The sequence below is a fragment of the Medicago sativa genome, chromosome 6 (assembly GCF_051527215.1).
Source record: "Medicago sativa cultivar Bolivia chromosome 6, Bolivia_mono, whole genome shotgun sequence".
Lineage (NCBI taxonomy): Eukaryota > Viridiplantae > Streptophyta > Magnoliopsida > Fabales > Fabaceae > Medicago > Medicago sativa.
The window spans coordinates 66,404,245-66,422,584 of record NC_140754.1 but is presented as its reverse complement, the minus strand read 5'-3'; the positions used below and the strand labels follow the sequence as shown (position 1 = coordinate 66,422,584).

The 18,340-nt window shown below is 38.1% G+C and overlaps 1 protein-coding gene and 2 long non-coding RNA genes across 3 annotated transcripts; 1 reads left to right on the top strand and 2 right to left on the bottom strand.

The window, feature by feature from the left end:
- Positions 1 to 1,393: 1,393 nt before the first annotated feature.
- Positions 1,394 to 2,995, top strand: LOC146916447 (uncharacterized). Its single transcript, XM_085721639.1, has 3 exons — positions 1,394 to 1,935; positions 2,182 to 2,310; positions 2,404 to 2,995. The coding sequence occupies exons 1-3, from the start codon at positions 1,394 to 1,396 to the stop codon at positions 2,993 to 2,995; spliced, it is 1,263 nt and encodes a 420-aa protein (XP_085577765.1).
- A 5,124-nt stretch (positions 2,996 to 8,119) lies between these two features.
- LOC146916446 (uncharacterized) lies at positions 8,120 to 10,429 on the bottom strand. Its single transcript, XR_015013827.1, has 2 exons — positions 10,092 to 10,429; positions 8,120 to 8,321 (listed from the first exon to the last, which is right to left on the bottom strand). It is a non-coding gene; the product is annotated as an uncharacterized LOC146916446 (long non-coding RNA).
- A 2,494-nt stretch (positions 10,430 to 12,923) lies between these two features.
- Positions 12,924 to 16,545, bottom strand: LOC146916445 (uncharacterized). Its single transcript, XR_015015060.1, has 2 exons — positions 16,208 to 16,545; positions 12,924 to 14,437 (listed from the first exon to the last, which is right to left on the bottom strand). It is a non-coding gene; the product is annotated as an uncharacterized LOC146916445 (long non-coding RNA).
- Between the last annotated feature and the right edge of the window lie 1,795 nt (positions 16,546 to 18,340).

The window sequence follows — 18,340 nt, the reverse complement described above, 5'->3', positions numbered from 1 at the left end:
CAAGGCCTCCAGAAGGGCCTGGGCGCCCTCCAGAAGGGCTTCCCAGACCCTGGCGTGCTCTACCAAAGACACCGACCTATTGGGCTTCTAGAAACCGCCTAGAACAGCCATAAATACATAAATGCCCCTGTTGCTTGGAAACCGAGCAACCGAAGCCCAAGCCCGTGGTAGGCTATAAATACCACTCTCGGGAGCATCCCCAAGGCATCCAATAATCAGTCTAAAACCCTAGAATCCTAGTATTCCTTACCGTACTTCTTTGCAAGTACAAGTATAAATAAGTGTTTCCAAGCCGGAAAATGGGTCACAAATCATTTATAGAATTCTACAACACTCAAACTACCGGCGTCTAGGGAAAGGAGTTATACAGAATGTATGTAAATTGATTTGTAGACCACCTTTATTTTAATGCAATGCATTTTACATTTTCTTTAAGTTTACGTGGTTAAAGCCTTTACCTTTACCTTTTCATTTAATTTTATATTGCTTTTGTTTGCAATCTCAAAGCTGTCGAGAGACAGTGCCTTTTTTGTTTATAAACTCGCCATGCTCTCTAAGTAACCTAAATGCATCTCGTGACACTTTTTTCAAAACGTTTTTTCGATCAAAACCTTTGCACAACATGCTCCTGAGATCTCTAGTTCGGTCTCGCTTGTAATAATCAGAACTAGCCCGTAGTTTGCCGAAAACACAGGCAAACAAATTGGCACGCCCAGTGGGGCCCTTTTGTGCAATTGATTTTCAAATTCCTTTTTTCATAAAAAACTGTTTCTCAAAAAACTTTTTCAAAATCCATCTCCTTGGTGATATCCGTTTTTAGGATTTTGTTACTATTTTCGGGTAACTTTATTGCTAAAAACAACAAATTGTTTGTGTATGCATTTGAGAAGTGGTAAATCTATGGCTCGTGCCAGTTCATCCTCTTCACAATCATCTTCACAAGCACAATCTTTACAAGCGACTTCTCCATTGGGAGATTTAAACGTGTCGACCCATGTGGGGGCAACTATGGCTGTGTCAATTTTGACGGAAATGGGAGTAACCGCTCCCTCAAACGTTTCTACGTCTGTTCCGATGACACGACCAGAAATGGGAACTGTTATACCCCCCATTCACTGCTAGTGTTCCTTCAACTACCAGTACTTAAAAAATTTCTTTAGTCAGGCCTAGGCTTGATGATCGAAATACAAATATGTAGAACCATTCTAGGGAACAACCGTATGGTAAGCCAACTTCGATGATGACAAATGTACATAATAGTGTGTCCGCATTTGCAGACCAAGCAAATCCGTTCACAATGCACAATGTACATAGTCTCTCAAGTTCTAGCATTTTTGGTTGGAATACTCTACTACCGTTGACAATAAATTCGATGAATTTGTTAAGACAACAAATGGATGAGAGTAACCACGAAATGGTTAATTTGTTGACACAACAAATTGGTACCGTGTTTAATCCTTTGATAAGGGACACAAACCGGAGTTACCAAGCCTTAACAACTCAAATGAGGAGGATAGCAGATTTCTTTGAACCCCCACAACCGGTTTACCAATCGGTTACACAAATCCAAAATCAACAACCGTTGCGATTGATCGAACCAATGGTTCAAAGGCCACAACATGTACTTCAACCCCAACTGGTCGAACCAGTAATTCAGGGTCAACCTGAAGTGATCTTGGTGGATAGAAATAATAATGCCGATGATGTTGTTAGGAATGTCCAACAACAAAACATAGGATTACATAACAATATAGCCAATTTGGTCGAAAATATAATGGCTCAAAATGGTTTAAATATTGGCCTACATAGGCCAAACTTTGTTTCTCCTTTGTCGAAATCGGTATTACAATCCGAACTTCCTACGGGTTATAAAATTCCTAAGTTCACCAAGTTTGCAGGAGATACCAGTGAGTCCACTGTCGAACATATCGCAAGGTATTTGATAGAGGCAAGAGATCTAGCAAATGATGAGAGTTTGAGGTTGAAATATTTTCCAAATTCTCTAACAAAGAATGCCTTCACATGGTTTACTACTCTTGTACTGCATTCGATCCAAAGTTGGACTGAATTATAAAGGTTATTCCATGAACAATTCTACACGGGCCAATCTAAGATATGTCTAAAAGAATTGACGAGTGTCAATAGGAATTCCACTGAATCCGTTGATGATTATCTCAATAGATTCAGATTATTAAAGGCAAGATTTTTCACTCAAGTGCCTGAACAGGAGTTAGTCGAAATGGTCGCTGAAGGCCTAGATTATTCCATCAAGAAGAAAGTAGACACTCAACACTTGAAAGATATGGCCCAGTTGGCCGATTGAGTTCGACATGTCGAAAGAGTAAAGACTGAAAAAGATAGAACTTAGAAATATCACAAAAGAGAAAAGATTGCTTATATTAGATCGAATGAAGGCAATCAAGAATTCGACATAGCTTTGGGCGATGTTTATACAAAGGAGGTTAACATTGCTAAACTAAAACCAGAGCCCCCTTATACGTGTAAATCGTTAAGGCCCTCTGATGGGAATAATCATGTCGAACCAAGCAATGAAAAATTAATTCCCAAAACATATACCTTCAAAGTAGCCAAATGCGACGAGATTTATGATCTCTTAGTTGCTGATGGTCAAGTGGTAGTACCTAAGGATTTGAAAATCCCACCACTAGAACAACGTCAGAAAAGAGGTTTTCGTAAATACCATAATTTTTTGGGACATAACACATCACGATGTTCCCTTTTCAGGGATTTGGTTCAGAAGGGTCTCAATGAAGGCAGATTGAAGTTTGGAAACAAGTCAAAGCCTCAAATACAAGTAGACTATGATCCTTTGAAAGATGCGAGTATGATGTACACTGACATCGCAGGTTGCAATATGGTCGAAGCAATCATTGATGCTGTCGAAGACCCATCTGTCGAAGAAGAAGTGGGAACAGAAGCTGATGTTGCAGAATGTCGGATGGTGGACATCACTAAAGATGCAGAACACGTCTAAGAAACTTCTCCAAAGCCTCAATTCGACGAGAAGTTAAAGACGGCTTATCCTACAGGTGAAGAAGAATTGATCGACTTCCTTAATCAATGTAAGCTGAAGAATTCTGAGGCAATGCTCTGCCCCGGATGTAGTGCTGTATTTGACAAAGAGGCAACTAGAGGCCTTGAAAGTTCTATCCCAAAACCTAAGAAAAGGAGCAAATGGTCTGGTGATCATAGACCCAAGTTTTCCTTTACAAAGAGTTATATCCCTTTTATCAATAATTCTTCGACCACTAATTATGTCAACAAAGGTGGTCAAGGAAAAGTTTTCGTTCCTTATGCACCCAACCAGAAAGGGTTCAATCTACCCACAAGAATCTTTAACATGGGAAGAACAATGTTGTGAAAAAAAGCACCAGTAATGTTGATAACAACAAAAATGGCACTGCTTTTGAGTCGAAGAAATATGCTTACATCAACAACTACAAGGGAAAGAATTCCATGACAAGGACTCAATGGAGAAGGTACCAGAGGTCTAAAAAAGGCTTTGCTGCAAGCCTTGAAGACAAGTCTGCTGACCCAGAGGGTAATCACAGAATGGTAGAATCAGGAAGAAGACCAGTGAAAGAAAGGTTGTCTCTTCCTCTAGTCAAAGAGGATCCTAATGAAGATGATAAATTGGGTTCAGAATTTATGGATTCAGAACCAGACCTCGATGTCATATGTAACGTGGTCTCCATTTTACCAGCTGAATATGATATGGTGTCTGAAGTCGATGATTCAGAGGAAGAGTTCGATCCCAAGGACATGGAGGAATACAAACCCATGTGTTACATCGTAACAAATGATGGCTCTGAAAGTAATCGGAAAGCCATATTCGAACAACCTGAGGATTCGATGAAGAATCATCTTAAACCTTTGTTCATCCAAGCCAAATTGGATGAGATTTGTATAAATAAAGTGTTAGTCGACGGTGGTGCTGCTGTTAATTTGATTTCTGAATCCTTACTCAAAAGGATTGACAAGACTGGCAAAGATTTGATGCCTCATAATGTAATTCTGTCGAATTATGAAGGAAAGGCTTGTCATTGCCATGGTGCTCTCCAAGTGAGCCTAACGGTGGGAACTGTGGTTAGACCAACTTTGTTCATGGTAGTTCCATCGAAGTCTAACTTCAATTTATTGTTAGGAAGAGAATGGATCCATGGGATAGGTGCGGTTCCCTCATCCATCCATCAAAGAATCGCAATTTGGAGAGATGATGGTACAGTGGAAAATATTGAGGCTGACCAAAGTTATTTTCTTGCTGAAGAGAACCAGATTACAAGAAAGACTTTTGACAAAAGTCTAGCAAATATTGCTCCATGTTCAACTGCAAAATCTAATGGTGTTAATCAAGCAGATGCAAGTTCTGTAAGACTCCATCCGACTCATGGTTTCATGTGCGAAATGGAGTTTCTCGACACAGAACCTAATGTGGAAGATATGAATTCCCTAATCTGAGGGAATGATGAAGATGGTCATCACGTCTAAGCAAGATGCTTATAACAGAATCACAGTTGTTTTAGCCGGAGTGAAATCAAGCAGGCCTTAGTGGCTGGTACTTAGCAAAAGATGGTTAAGAAACCATTAGCGAGGATACTATCGAAATGCTTAGTTTGAAACTTAAGTAAATGTTGGTCAATTGACTATGAATTCCATTGTATCTATGATGGGGAATTAGTATTATTCCTACCTAGAATCAAATGGTAAAAATTGGCATTTGTTGCCTTCGATATTCAAACTTTTGGGTAAGAAACCAAAAGAGATGGATGAAACCATAATTGGCATAACTATTGTTTAATATTCTTTTGGCAGGCTTGTCAATAGCAAAACTTGAAGGAAATGAGTTATGTTTGTTGAGTTTTTATTACAATCTTTGGTTTATTTGAATATATATCTTTGCTTTAAATAAATTATTATCCTAAAAATTGAAAGTCTTACCATTTACAATATGTCAAAGGAAATAAAATTCTTTGATAATATGTCGAAATAAAGGCACGTACTAAAAGTATAAGCCTATTGTATAAAAACACAAATAACACAAACATTAAATTTCGACAAGGGAAAACATTTGGCTTTGAATTAATAAGACAATGCAAAACATTGCTTAATCATTACAAATTTGGACATTGTTATGTCACAACACGATACATAACAACACCAAACAAAACGAGTGGCAGTTTGATTCCTCTTGCTTTAAAAGCCATTCAATGGTCCAAAATACAAAATGGCAAAGTACACCCAAAAAGCGTTGTCGGGACTCTAACGAAACCTTGAATCCTCCATGAAGCGAAAGTGAACAAGGAACCAAGTGATTTCAACTTCAAGGCCATAAAATAGACAAATGTCGGCCATCATGTATTCCTCATCGGGCCCAGGAAGTGGCCAAACAAGCCTCAACTTTGTTTTGCTACCTTCACAAGTTCCACCAGATTCACAGGCGCGACGATACACTAACCCTCGAGGGAGGAAAGCAAAATTAGGATGAACCCCAAAGTTCATAAGGGACCTCCTACAACGAGCCAGCTGTTTGTCGATAAAGAGATCGATAAACACTGAGAAGACTGTACCCACGGAAAACCCACCTTCGGCCAATACAACAAGTATCATCAAAAATTACTTGGCCCCATTCTATCCGTGACGGGCTGCTGCATCCAAAACCCGTCTATCTTTCCCCACATCTGGATCTAGCTATTGAAAAAGTTGAGAAGCTGAAGCGATACATAATGTTGAATGCCCGGTGTCTGAAAGTCGTTGCATGAAAGCGATCTTTTTAGCACAGGGTTTAGGATCAAAGAGGTAGAACAGACCGCTTCGTGGTAAAGCCCTAAGGACCTCGGGATAATGAAGAAGTGATGAGTCAATAATTAGCTAGTTTTAATATAATATTTGGTGTCGTTTTAATTAGATTTAAGTTTATTTTATTTTAATATTATTTCCTTTTTGATCTATTTTACTTCAATTACATATTATTATATTTCAGGAACGAATATTTGATAGATTGAATCTTGGAGCAAAAGAAAGAGGATTAGGAGCTGATTCGGGTGAAAAATACGAAGATTGAAGACAAAAATATAATCCCCTAAAGTCAAAAGCTTGGCACGGGCAGTGCCAATAGTTGGCACGGCCGTGCCACCCTCCAAAGCCACTTTTGCTGCTTTGGCTTCAAGAATAAGCTACATGTTTTGACCAAAAAGCTCGTGGTTTCTTGTGGACATTCTACTGTATAGTTGCTTAGGTTTTAAGTCGACAATAAGACTATAAATAGAGTAGCCATCTATCATTAACATTCATCTTTTGTTCTTGGAATAAAAGTTCACTTTTACTTTATTGTTATTTTTATGTTCTTCTTTCTCTCTTCTTCTCTATGTCTACGATGAGCATGAGTGAGTAGACTTCTCTTGTCTTGGGATTGTTGGATAAGTCTAATGACATAATCTTAATCGAACCAAGTTTTAACCTTAATTTCATGTAATCTTAATTTCTAATCTAAATTCACCGTTTTAACATGAATTAACCATTATCAAACTGTGGAAACGAAAGTGAAGGGTTTGATAATTGTTATTCCATCATCTCAAATATCAATTCATAATGCGAAAGCGGAGCTTTGATATTGGAACAAGTGAATTTAGACAGGAATTGCAAGGGCAGTGAAATAGTCTTTGCAATTCTTGAGACATTGGTAGTTTCAATCCTTATAAGCTTCTTCTAGTAATCAAATTAGCGAAATAGGTTTGATTACTAGAGGTAAACTCTCACTGGACTTGGTCGGAAAGGTGAGGGGCTAAAGGGAAACCGGTCTTTAGAAATTAGGTGTAAACATAAAGTTATAAGTTATGGTTTTGGTTTGTGAAGGACTTGTCATTAGGATGAACCAATAATCCCAAGACTCTTTTATTTTATTATTGTTATTTTCTTTTAATTAAAAATCCAAACTTTATAACTTAAAACCCTTCTCTAATCCTTATTGAAAGTTAATTGAATTCATAACTCCCTGTCGGAACGATATCTTTTATTACTACTTCGGTAAACCCTGCACTTGCGGTTTGTCCCATCAAGTTTTTGGCGCCGTTGCCGGGGAGTTATTGCAATTTGATTAATTTTTTTTAAAGATTAGACTGGAAAAAAAAATCTTTTTCTTTATTTTATTTTATCTTTTTCTTTCCTTCTTTTTCTATTTCTTCTTTTGCCTTTAACTTCTTGGGAAGCATGAGATAATAACGATATGGCTGAGGAACGCACTCTTAAAGAGTATGCAATCCCATCTTCAGATGAGTCATACGATGCTATTGTGTACCCAACAGTTAAGGACAATTTTAAAATACAACCTGCACTTATTTACTTAGTGCAGCAAAATCAATTTTTCGGATCACCCACTGAGGATCCGAATTTTCATATTTCAACTTTTTTAAGGCTCAGTGGAACCTTGAATGCAAACCAAGAGGCCATATGTAATAGCCCGATTTTTCGCTAGATTTATTTTTAATTGTTTATTATGTGCTCTTATGTGATTAATTGCCTCTGTGTGTATTTTTGGTTGGGAATTGTAGAATTTGGTGTTAGAAGGGTATTTTAGTCATTTTGGACTCAGGGGTATTTTGGTCATTTTGAGAGTAGGGGTAATTTTGTAATTTTGCTGAGGATTATTTTTAGTGCTTACTGAGAGTTGTTATTTTACTAAGTTACTAGAGAGTGTGGTAAATTATTTTATAACCCGTAGGTGACCGTTAGTATTACATTTTACCGTTAAGTGAGTAGTAACATTTTGGGTTAGAATAGAGATGGGTTAGGCCCATTAAGGCATTGTGAGTTGAGCCCAATTAGATGAAACCTATATAAACTCTAGTTGGTAGAAAAAATAGGGTTTTACCAACATTTTCACAATTGAGAAGAGATATAGCTACAGAGAAGATAAGAGTTTGAAGAGGACGATCTAGAGAGGGCTAAAGGAGGCTAAAGATTCAAGCTTTGGGAGCTAAAGTGAAGCCCTAGTTGATTTTGTGAAGAATTAAGGTAAGGGGGTTAGTCTTTAATCATAATTAATTGTAACACCCATACCAGACGTATCTAGAAAGTCTGGCACGTGCGTTAATATTAGTACTGGATACATTAAAATATACAACAATTAAAATCTTCGAATGAATAATATTTACATCAAGTTCCGTTCGTATAAATAATAATACAATACAACTCATCCATACATAAAAATACATCCTTGAAGTCCATAACATCCTGCAGCTTCACGAACGAACCCTTGAAGTAATATCCATTCGGCTCCGAACATGCATAATCATCCTGCTTATCTGAAACAAATAAGGATTGGGATGAGACATAATGTCTCAGTGAGTTCCCCTAAATCCTAGGCTATAGGCAACCTCAAGGGGAAACCTACGGTCACCACGTGTCTACATTACAACCTGACGGTTGATTATACGTGTGTGGGGACTTGCATACTTAGACGGTAGTGCATACTAGGGCCGTCATAGTCTTATCTCACGTGTTATAGGCTTCTCACCTATCCGTGTCATGGCGGTCGAGGGGAACCTAGAACCGCGTAGCCAAGAATACACTCTATGTATTGAGGCCTAAACATATCATACTCATGACACGATGCTAAACTGGACGATTAGGGGAACCTAGGATCGTCATCGGTATCATGTACATAGCTTGTTCTATACATATCCTGCTCTCGTCTAATAGCATTTTATGCTCTTATTCTTGTTCTTAAACATATCATACATGGGCTCGATCATGAGCATAAACATAACATAATCATAATCATAATAAACATAATCGTGTCTAAGTTCATTTATGGGTTAGCGTTGAACAAACAGTTATTATCTTGATTCATTTTACGGATAGTCCCGGGTGGAGTAACCCCGAAATCAATCCCATACATGACCGATGTACGTACATCGGACTCCCTCGGTGTCGTGCGGGTCCCTTGCGGCTTGAACCATTCCCCTTAGGTCGAGAACCTCCCGTATCCCCCTGGTGTGGATAACAAGAGACACGAGCACCTACGTCTTGTTACTCAGTGACATGCGGGTCCCTTACGGCTTGAATCGTTCTCATAATGAGAACCCCTTGTATCCCCCTGATGTGGATATCAAGAGACATGTCACCTACACTTATTAGTCATAGTCTTGTCGTGCATATAAGTTAAACATAATCATACATACATGTTTACCTCGGAACCTTGATCGATCCGATTATCGGTAACCTATACTTGTTCATAAACATACCTAATCATGGTGGATAGATCAACTAGTCAATCCACGGCTCACATACTTGTCATATCATTCTTAGTCGTATGCGAAGATGACATTCTTCGCGTCTTAACATCCTAGAAGTTCTTGTTAAACATGCTAGTTCTCGACTACTATGCCGAGGCTCTAATACATTCCCATTCTTAGTTCAATACTACCCCATCATACTTAAACTCTCTTGAGCCATCCTCGTGTTACATGCTAAGATTGCCATGATTAATGATGCAAGGATCAATTGACGATGTGTGCAATTTTCAATACTTTTTAAGGACCGAAAATGCAATAAACCCAAGTTTCGAGCCGTTTATAAATTCATGATTTGATAAAGCCAAACTTGTTCCAGTAGAAAGATAAGTAAAAACAGTGAAAGAACACTCCGAAACGATCGCTACGGACCCCCACACGACTGCCCCCAAGCACCCGAACGCAGAACAACGCGGAGGTTGTCCTGTCTGGGGCGCCTGGCGCCAGGAGTGGGGCGCCTAGCGCTGGCTCCCTGTGTGTGGGCGCCTAGCGCCCTTGTACAGGCGCAGCGCTGCGAACTTTTGCGTTTTCGGTGCTTTCGGCTACGGGTTTTCGCCATTTTCGACCCAAAACTCGACCAATTGGACCCTGTAATGCACCAATACATCCAGCAACATATATAGCTTCATTTAAACATATCTCATGGCAATTTTATCATGTAAACAACAAGAATTCCATTGGGGTTACTTAAGTTTTCATAAAAATAAAACTAGCATAAAACATGATTTTGTTCACATGATTATCAAACCCAAAGGTAGGTAATCTATCTATGGAACTCACCTATCAAAGCTCTAGCAATAACTCCAAGCCTCAAGCCCAAGCAAGCCATAACCTTAGCTTTGATCAACTTGTTTCCTTTGAACACACCATCTCACTCTTGTTGTTTTCTTGCAACCTAAGACACCATAATCCTTGCTTAATCATCTTTATTCCAACCCAAAGCTTCTTCATCAAAACCCTAACTCTTTGAACTTTTCTTGATGAGGAGGAGTAGAGGAATCAACCAAGACCAAACTTCTTCATGCTTAGAGACCATGAAGGAACATAGTTTGAGATTTACCATGAGGGATTGAAGTTTAGGAAGATTTGTGAAGAGGAGAAGAAAGGATTGAGGGCGTGAGAGAGAAGGGAGGAGGGAGAGAAGCTCTTGCCAACCTTAAGAGAGAAAGGAGAAGAGATAATGAGATATTTTGGTGCTTAAACCAAATAAATATCCTTTCCCGTGCAATTACCAAATCGCCCCTGCCTTAAACGTGTTTAATCTGGCACTGATACTTTATCCGTATAAATCCGACATGTCATAAAATATTTTCCCTTAACTAACATTTCCATGAATTTGAGTCCTCTGATATATTTAACAGGTAAATTCCCATTAGCAGACGAGCGGGATGTTACACTCTACCTCCCTTAAAGAAATTTCGTCCTCGAAATTTAGAGATCGACTACCAATCATCTTGACAAAACTGACTATCTTTGGTCTGAGCCATACGTTTTCTATTCATACATATTCAAAAGGCTCGTCTTATCATGTCCTCATCTTGTTTCTTAACCCACATGTAACTGAACATCACCTTCTTGATCTTAAAATCATTCAAAATCGGAGTTATCACATTACATCATGATTTGGGACATTCCATGTTAAACATAGATTCATTGTTTCGGGTTGTGTCTTACCCACTTAACATAAAACATTCATAAATGGATCTTATCATAAACATGAACACTCAAGATTTGTCTTTTAACTGGAATCCTACCGGAAACCAGGTTTGCCCTGCGGTGCTTACTTGCAACATTAAATCATTCTTTCATGCATACATAATCTTATCGGATAAACATATAATTCATACATCAGTTTACGTACTGTACCTTGAGGCATATGTCTCTTATTTCCATTACTCATCTAAACGATTCCACGAATCTCCTTCCGAGTCTTAAGAAATCTTCCGTTCTCATTGAAAACTTATTGCATCTCATCACATCCGAACTAGTGGGTATCTCATATAGCTTGACATAAAGGAGTGAAATCAAATTGTTACTTCATCTGACAATCTAATAAACAACGTTGTGGTCAACATATTCTTGAAACTTTCTAGCAATTTTACTTGCACTTACATCATACATTCTTAACACATTTTCGTGTATCCCGTAGGATATTGACTTCATACGAACATTATCGTTTCCATAACATATGCATACTGTCAAGTGCCGCCCCTTGTTAAATGATAACAATACGTGTTCTAAAATCTTTCTTGTTTTAAGAAATTTTTTCTTAACTATGGTATACGGGTTCTTGGAACGGATAAACACTTAGCTAAATAAAATTATCATTTCGAAACTGAGTCAGTAATGGTACTTCATAACCACAAGACGAGTCTTTAAATTTTGAAAAAGGTCTTACTGCTCGTCTTATGTAAACTTGCTTGCGACATACCTCCTCAGTTTCGACAATGAAAAGTTTCATGTTTAAAATAAGCATCGTTCCCAAGTTCCTTAATACCAACCTTAACTTTTAAAAGTTACAAAATCTTGACTCGACATGTCTTAACAAGTATCGTTTCATTCAACAAGTATTGCATACAAGAGCATAAAGCTCAAGGGTTGCATTTCCTTTCTTGATAACATGCTTTAATTCTTTACTTGAGTCACGAAAGGTACCTTCTGAACCTTACATATTTCCCATATCATCATTTATGCATCCTGGCCAATCAATATATGGCAACACTCGTCTTTCTCATCTTACCTAGGTAGAGATACATACTTTCAACTTTTACCTTAGCCAACACTGACTATATAAACATCCATACTTACTTATCACATCGAGAACTCCTCGCTTGGCTTATGATGCTTCTTGTTAAACTTGAATTACCAACCGAACATTCTCCACGAAGATTCATACATACCAAAAAATTTTCCATGTTTCATAATTAACGATTAGCTTCCATGGCGCTACTCTGATTCCCACCGGTTGGTTTAAACCATTACTCTAATCCGTTAGAGCGACTGAGACTTCATATTCCTAATTACCACTTGAATACTAACTTCTTGAACTGTTCTCAAGATCTTCCATGTTGTAACCAACATCACAACCTTACACTTGTCTTGTGAATTCAAAACTCGTGATGGTTTATCTTATTCTCATAATACTTGACTCGGGCGTAACCTTGCTTTCTTGCTGGTTGCACTTCCCATACATATCATATCTGAACTTATTTTCGAGTAAACTCAATTTCCATTAACAACCCATCTAGCACTTGAACATAACTTTCTTGAACATCTAATCTTTGTACCTTCGCATTCTCGCGAACTATATTTTGCTTAATCATACCAATGCTTGCTCATTAATTTTTTTTTTTCTTTTAAAGAAAACTTCGTAAACTAGCGCACGGGTCATTGACGTTGATGATTTTCTACTTTATAAATATATTGAGTTTAGGTCCCGGCCGTTGCTATACAATCATAGAACGAGTTGATAACACATACGTGTCATCAATTCTAGATTCTAATAAGTCTAGCTCGCTCTACGAGTATCATAGCAAACCGGTTCCTAGAAAAACTTTTATGAATTTTCAAAATGTCAACTTCAATCACCCATACGCGTAATTCTTTTCTAAATTCTTTTAAACTTTATAACTCAACATAATATCGAGCCTTAGCAAGTCTATTAAGCAAAACATAGGTTCGAGAAATACACCATAATTCCATATAATCCGAGAACCTTTTGATTTCTTATAACTTTACACCGCTTTAACTTCTTACTTCATACCTCATGCATACGCATTCACTTTATCTAGTCATATGTCGGAACCTTGTACTATTGATCCTGGCTCTTGACACATTAACCTCCAAAGCTACCTTAAACCGGATTGATTTCCGTTAATACTTGTCCATGCATTTTCTTCCTCAGAAATCATAGGATGTGATGTGCATTCGATACTTGATGTTATAGAGAGTGTTGGTTATATAAAAGATTGTGAAAACAACCCCCAATAGCTACTACTGACCCTAGAGTGGAAATAACAGTTTTCGAAGAAAAACTGAAAAAAATTCGATCCAGGTTTGCTATTGGCGTATTTTCTTCAACTCAGCTTTCCAAAAGGAAAATCGTATTTTACATAAAAATTTTATTTCCTCAAGTATCCCAATGCATATCATTCCTTCCAAACATTTTAAAACAATTCTATAACATTTGCATGGCAAGCATTAACATCATTCGGTTCCATTCAAGGCACATTAGAAACTGATATCTTGTCATCATATTTTCCTAACATAAAATTTCCACATAAACCTTAACTTCATCTGCTAAGAACGGCTTACTTCATTACGTTGCTACTTATGCAACTTCCAAACATACATACAGTTAACTTCATTCATATAATGTTATTCCTGAGAGACTGCTGACTCGCCAACATACACCGACCTCTTACTTCCTTGTAGCCTTGTTCGGACATTCTAGAATATCTTAAACCCGTTCCAACAACAACTCTTACCAAAACTTTCGGTCATAGTTAGATACACATATCCAACTTCTTCACTTACGGGTACATGGAGTATCGTTATCATCTTACCTGACATTGTCGAAACGTTTCTTCTTAACATGCTTTACATTCCCAGAGGATTCACACTTCTACTTGATTAGTTCACCGGCCACCTTTTGGCACGATCAAACTACTTCATCATATACTTCATTCCTCCTGGGTCCTATTCAGCTCTCAGGCATCCATTCTAATCACTGAATGTTAAATTGAGTTGATCAGGCTCAACTAACATCAACAACTAGAACATTTACCCGGAACCCAATGGTCCCACTACCTTAGTTGTAATTTAATGACCCAAGGCACGGTCTGAATCGACCTGCTCTGATACCAATTGTAACACCCATACCAGACGTATCTAGAAAGTCTGGCACGTGCGTTAATATTAGTACTGGATACATTAAAATATACAACAATTAAAATCTTCGAATGAATAATATTTACATCAAGTTCCGTTCGTATAAATAATAATACAATACAACTCATCCATACATAAAAATACATCCTTGAAGTCCATAACATCCTGCAGCTTCACGAACGAACCCTTGAAGTAATATCCATTCGGCTCCGAACATGCATAATCATCCTGCTTATCTGAAACAAATAAGGATTGGGATGAGACATAATGTCTCAGTGAGTTCCCCTAAATCCTAGGCTATAGGCAACCTCAAGGGGAAACCTACGGTCACCACGTGTCTACATTACAACCTGACGGTTGATTATACGTGTGTGGGGACTTGCATACTTAGACGGTAGTGCATACTAGGGCCGTCATAGTCTTATCTCACGTGTTATAGGCTTCTCACCTATCCGTGTCATGGCGGTCGAGGGGAACCTAGAACCGCGTAGCCAAGAATACACTCTATGTATTGAGGCCTAAACATATCATACTCATGACACGATGCTAAACTGGACGATTAGGGGAACCTAGGATCGTCATCGGTATCATGTACATAGCTTGTTCTATACATATCCTGCTCTCGTCTAATAGCATTTTATGCTCTTATTCTTGTTCTTAAACATATCATACATGGGCTCGATCATGAGCATAAACATAACATAATCATAATCATAATAAACATAATCGTGTCTAAGTTCATTTATGGGTTAGCGTTGAACAAACAGTTATTATCTTGATTCATTTTACGGATAGTCCCGGGTGGAGTAACCCCGAAATCAATCCCATACATGACCGATGTACGTACATCGGACTCCCTCGGTGTCGTGCGGGTCCCTTGCGGCTTGAACCATTCCCCTTAGGTCGAGAACCTCCCGTATCCCCCTGGTGTGGATAACAAGAGACACGAGCACCTACGTCTTGTTACTCAGTGACATGCGGGTCCCTTACGGCTTGAATCGTTCTCATAATGAGAACCCCTTGTATCCCCCTGATGTGGATATCAAGAGACATGTCACCTACACTTATTAGTCATAGTCTTGTCGTGCATATAAGTTAAACATAATCATACATACATGTTTACCTCGGAACCTTGATCGATCCGATTATCGGTAACCTATACTTGTTCATAAACATACCTAATCATGGTGGATAGATCAACTAGTCAATCCACGGCTCACATACTTGTCATATCATTCTTAGTCGTATGCGAAGATGACATTCTTCGCGTCTTAACATCCTAGAAGTTCTTGTTAAACATGCTAGTTCTCGACTACTATGCCGAGGCTCTAATACATTCCCATTCTTAGTTCAATACTACCCCATCATACTTAAACTCTCTTGAGCCATCCTCGTGTTACATGCTAAGATTGCCATGATTAATGATGCAAGGATCAATTGACGATGTGTGCAATTTTCAATACTTTTTAAGGACCGAAAATGCAATAAACCCAAGTTTCGAGCCGTTTATAAATTCATGATTTGATAAAGCCAAACTTGTTCCAGTAGAAAGATAAGTAAAAACAGTGAAAGAACACTCCGAAACGATCGCTACGGACCCCCACACGACTGCCCCCAAGCACCCGAACGCAGAACAACGCGGAGGTTGTCCTGTCTGGGGCGCCTGGCGCCAGGAGTGGGGCGCCTAGCGCTGGCTCCCTGTGTGTGGGCGCCTAGCGCCCTTGTACAGGCGCAGCGCTGCGAACTTTTGCGTTTTCGGTGCTTTCGGCTACGGGTTTTCGCCATTTTCGACCCAAAACTCGACCAATTGGACCCTGTAATGCACCAATACATCCAGCAACATATATAGCTTCATTTAAACATATCTCATGGCAATTTTATCATGTAAACAACAAGAATTCCATTGGGGTTACTTAAGTTTTCATAAAAATAAAACTAGCATAAAACATGATTTTGTTCACATGATTATCAAACCCAAAGGTAGGTAATCTATCTATGGAACTCACCTATCAAAGCTCTAGCAATAACTCCAAGCCTCAAGCCCAAGCAAGCCATAACCTTAGCTTTGATCAACTTGTTTCCTTTGAACACACCATCTCACTCTTGTTGTTTTCTTGCAACCTAAGACACCATAATCCTTGCTTAATCATCTTTATTCCAACCCAAAGCTTCTTCATCAAAACCCTAACTCTTTGAACTTTTCTTGATGAGGAGGAGTAGAGGAATCAACCAAGACCAAACTTCTTCATGCTTAGAGACCATGAAGGAACATAGTTTGAGATTTACCATGAGGGATTGAAGTTTAGGAAGATTTGTGAAGAGGAGAAGAAAGGATTGAGGGCGTGAGAGAGAAGGGAGGAGGGAGAGAAGCTCTTGCCAACCTTAAGAGAGAAAGGAGAAGAGATAATGAGATATTTTGGTGCTTAAACCAAATAAATATCCTTTCCCGTGCAATTACCAAATCGCCCCTGCCTTAAACGTGTTTAATCTGGCACTGATACTTTATCCGTATAAATCCGACATGTCATAAAATATTTTCCCTTAACTAACATTTCCATGAATTTGAGTCCTCTGATATATTTAACAGGTAAATTCCCATTAGCAGACGAGCGGGATGTTACATTAATAGTTGTAGTTCTTCCCTAATTCTTTGCTTAAGTGGTTAATTTGAATTTTGTTGTAGAAATTCGTGTTTAATTTTGATGATAAGATTATATACATGAATTTGACGATATTTGAATTGTTATTGTTGAAAATTACATGTTCATGATATGTATAAATGGGTATATTGTGAATTGTGCTTAAATCGATGAATTGTGCTTTGTTGTTGTTGAATTGTGGTTGAATTCATGTCCAAATGAAGTTGTCATTGAATTGGATATGTTGTTGTTGTTGATTTGTACCATGGGTATTCCATTTTTTGAAGTTGTTGTTTGAATTGGTGAAGTTGTGTTGTGTTGTTCATGTGGAGGACTAAAATGAACTTTTGATATGTGCGGTTGTTGACGGAAATTTTGATGTTGTTGGATGAGTTAGATCTAGTAGAATTTCTGTTTTCATGTTGTGATTGTGTTAGACAAGTCGTTTGGGAGAAAACGGGTTTTTCGTGTGAAATATCGGTGTTTAAGCGTTTTGCAAATAAGCGATTATGTGAGGTTTTGGAAAATGATTTTGGGATGGTTGAAACTTGAATTTGGTATAGATTATGATAGAGTTAAGTGTCAGGAGCGCGTAGGCGAAAATGGCATTGAAAACGGGTTAACGGTTTGAATTTTACGCGCGAAATGGTGAAAAACACACTTTTTGAAAAGCTGAGTCTGGACCTGATACTGTCAAAATCGTGCCACAATTTTTGCAGCCGTGCCGCTATTTTTGATGGCAGAATGTTCACTGATTCTGGATATAAAAACGCGCCGCGATTTCTAAAATCGTGACACGATTTTTATGAACCAGATCCTTCATATTTCACTATTTTTCACCCCTTTCCACTCTGAACTGGGTTTTGGTATAAACATGAAAGTTTTAGATAATTTTGTTAGCTTTCCAGTGGCTTTGGTTTGACTTGAAAATGATTATTGGTTTTTGAGTTATGATGAAAATACTCCAAGGAGGTCTTAGTGAAATTTTACGAAAATTCCGCATAAATATTTCTAAGTCAGCCCAAACCTTATGGATTGTTTCCAAACTTCAAAATTATGTTCTATGAGTTCAATTAAGGTGTTTTAGAGTATTCAAATTACGGTGTGAAGGTTCTATCTTGGTTTTGTTTTATAAATGTATGGTTTTGTAAAATTCTACGAAGAGACAAACTTGGTGAATCTCATGATTCCGTTATAATTGGCCGGTGAAACGCCAAAGTATCCTCTATTGCACTCACATGTGGCCTAGAGGTACACTTAGTTGAGGCATTAAATCTTGTTTACTTGGTTTGGTTCAATAACTTCAATTATTTTGAAAATGAGATACCGATAGACGAACTTTGTTGAAAACGGTTCCTTTGAACCAACTACCTTGTAAATCTTTTGTGAATGACTTTATATGATTAATTGAGGATATATGAATGATTGTTGAAGGTTGAATATAATGTTTACCATAAATGTTGTATTATTCCACTTTGCTTGGTTTATGAGAAGTATGTG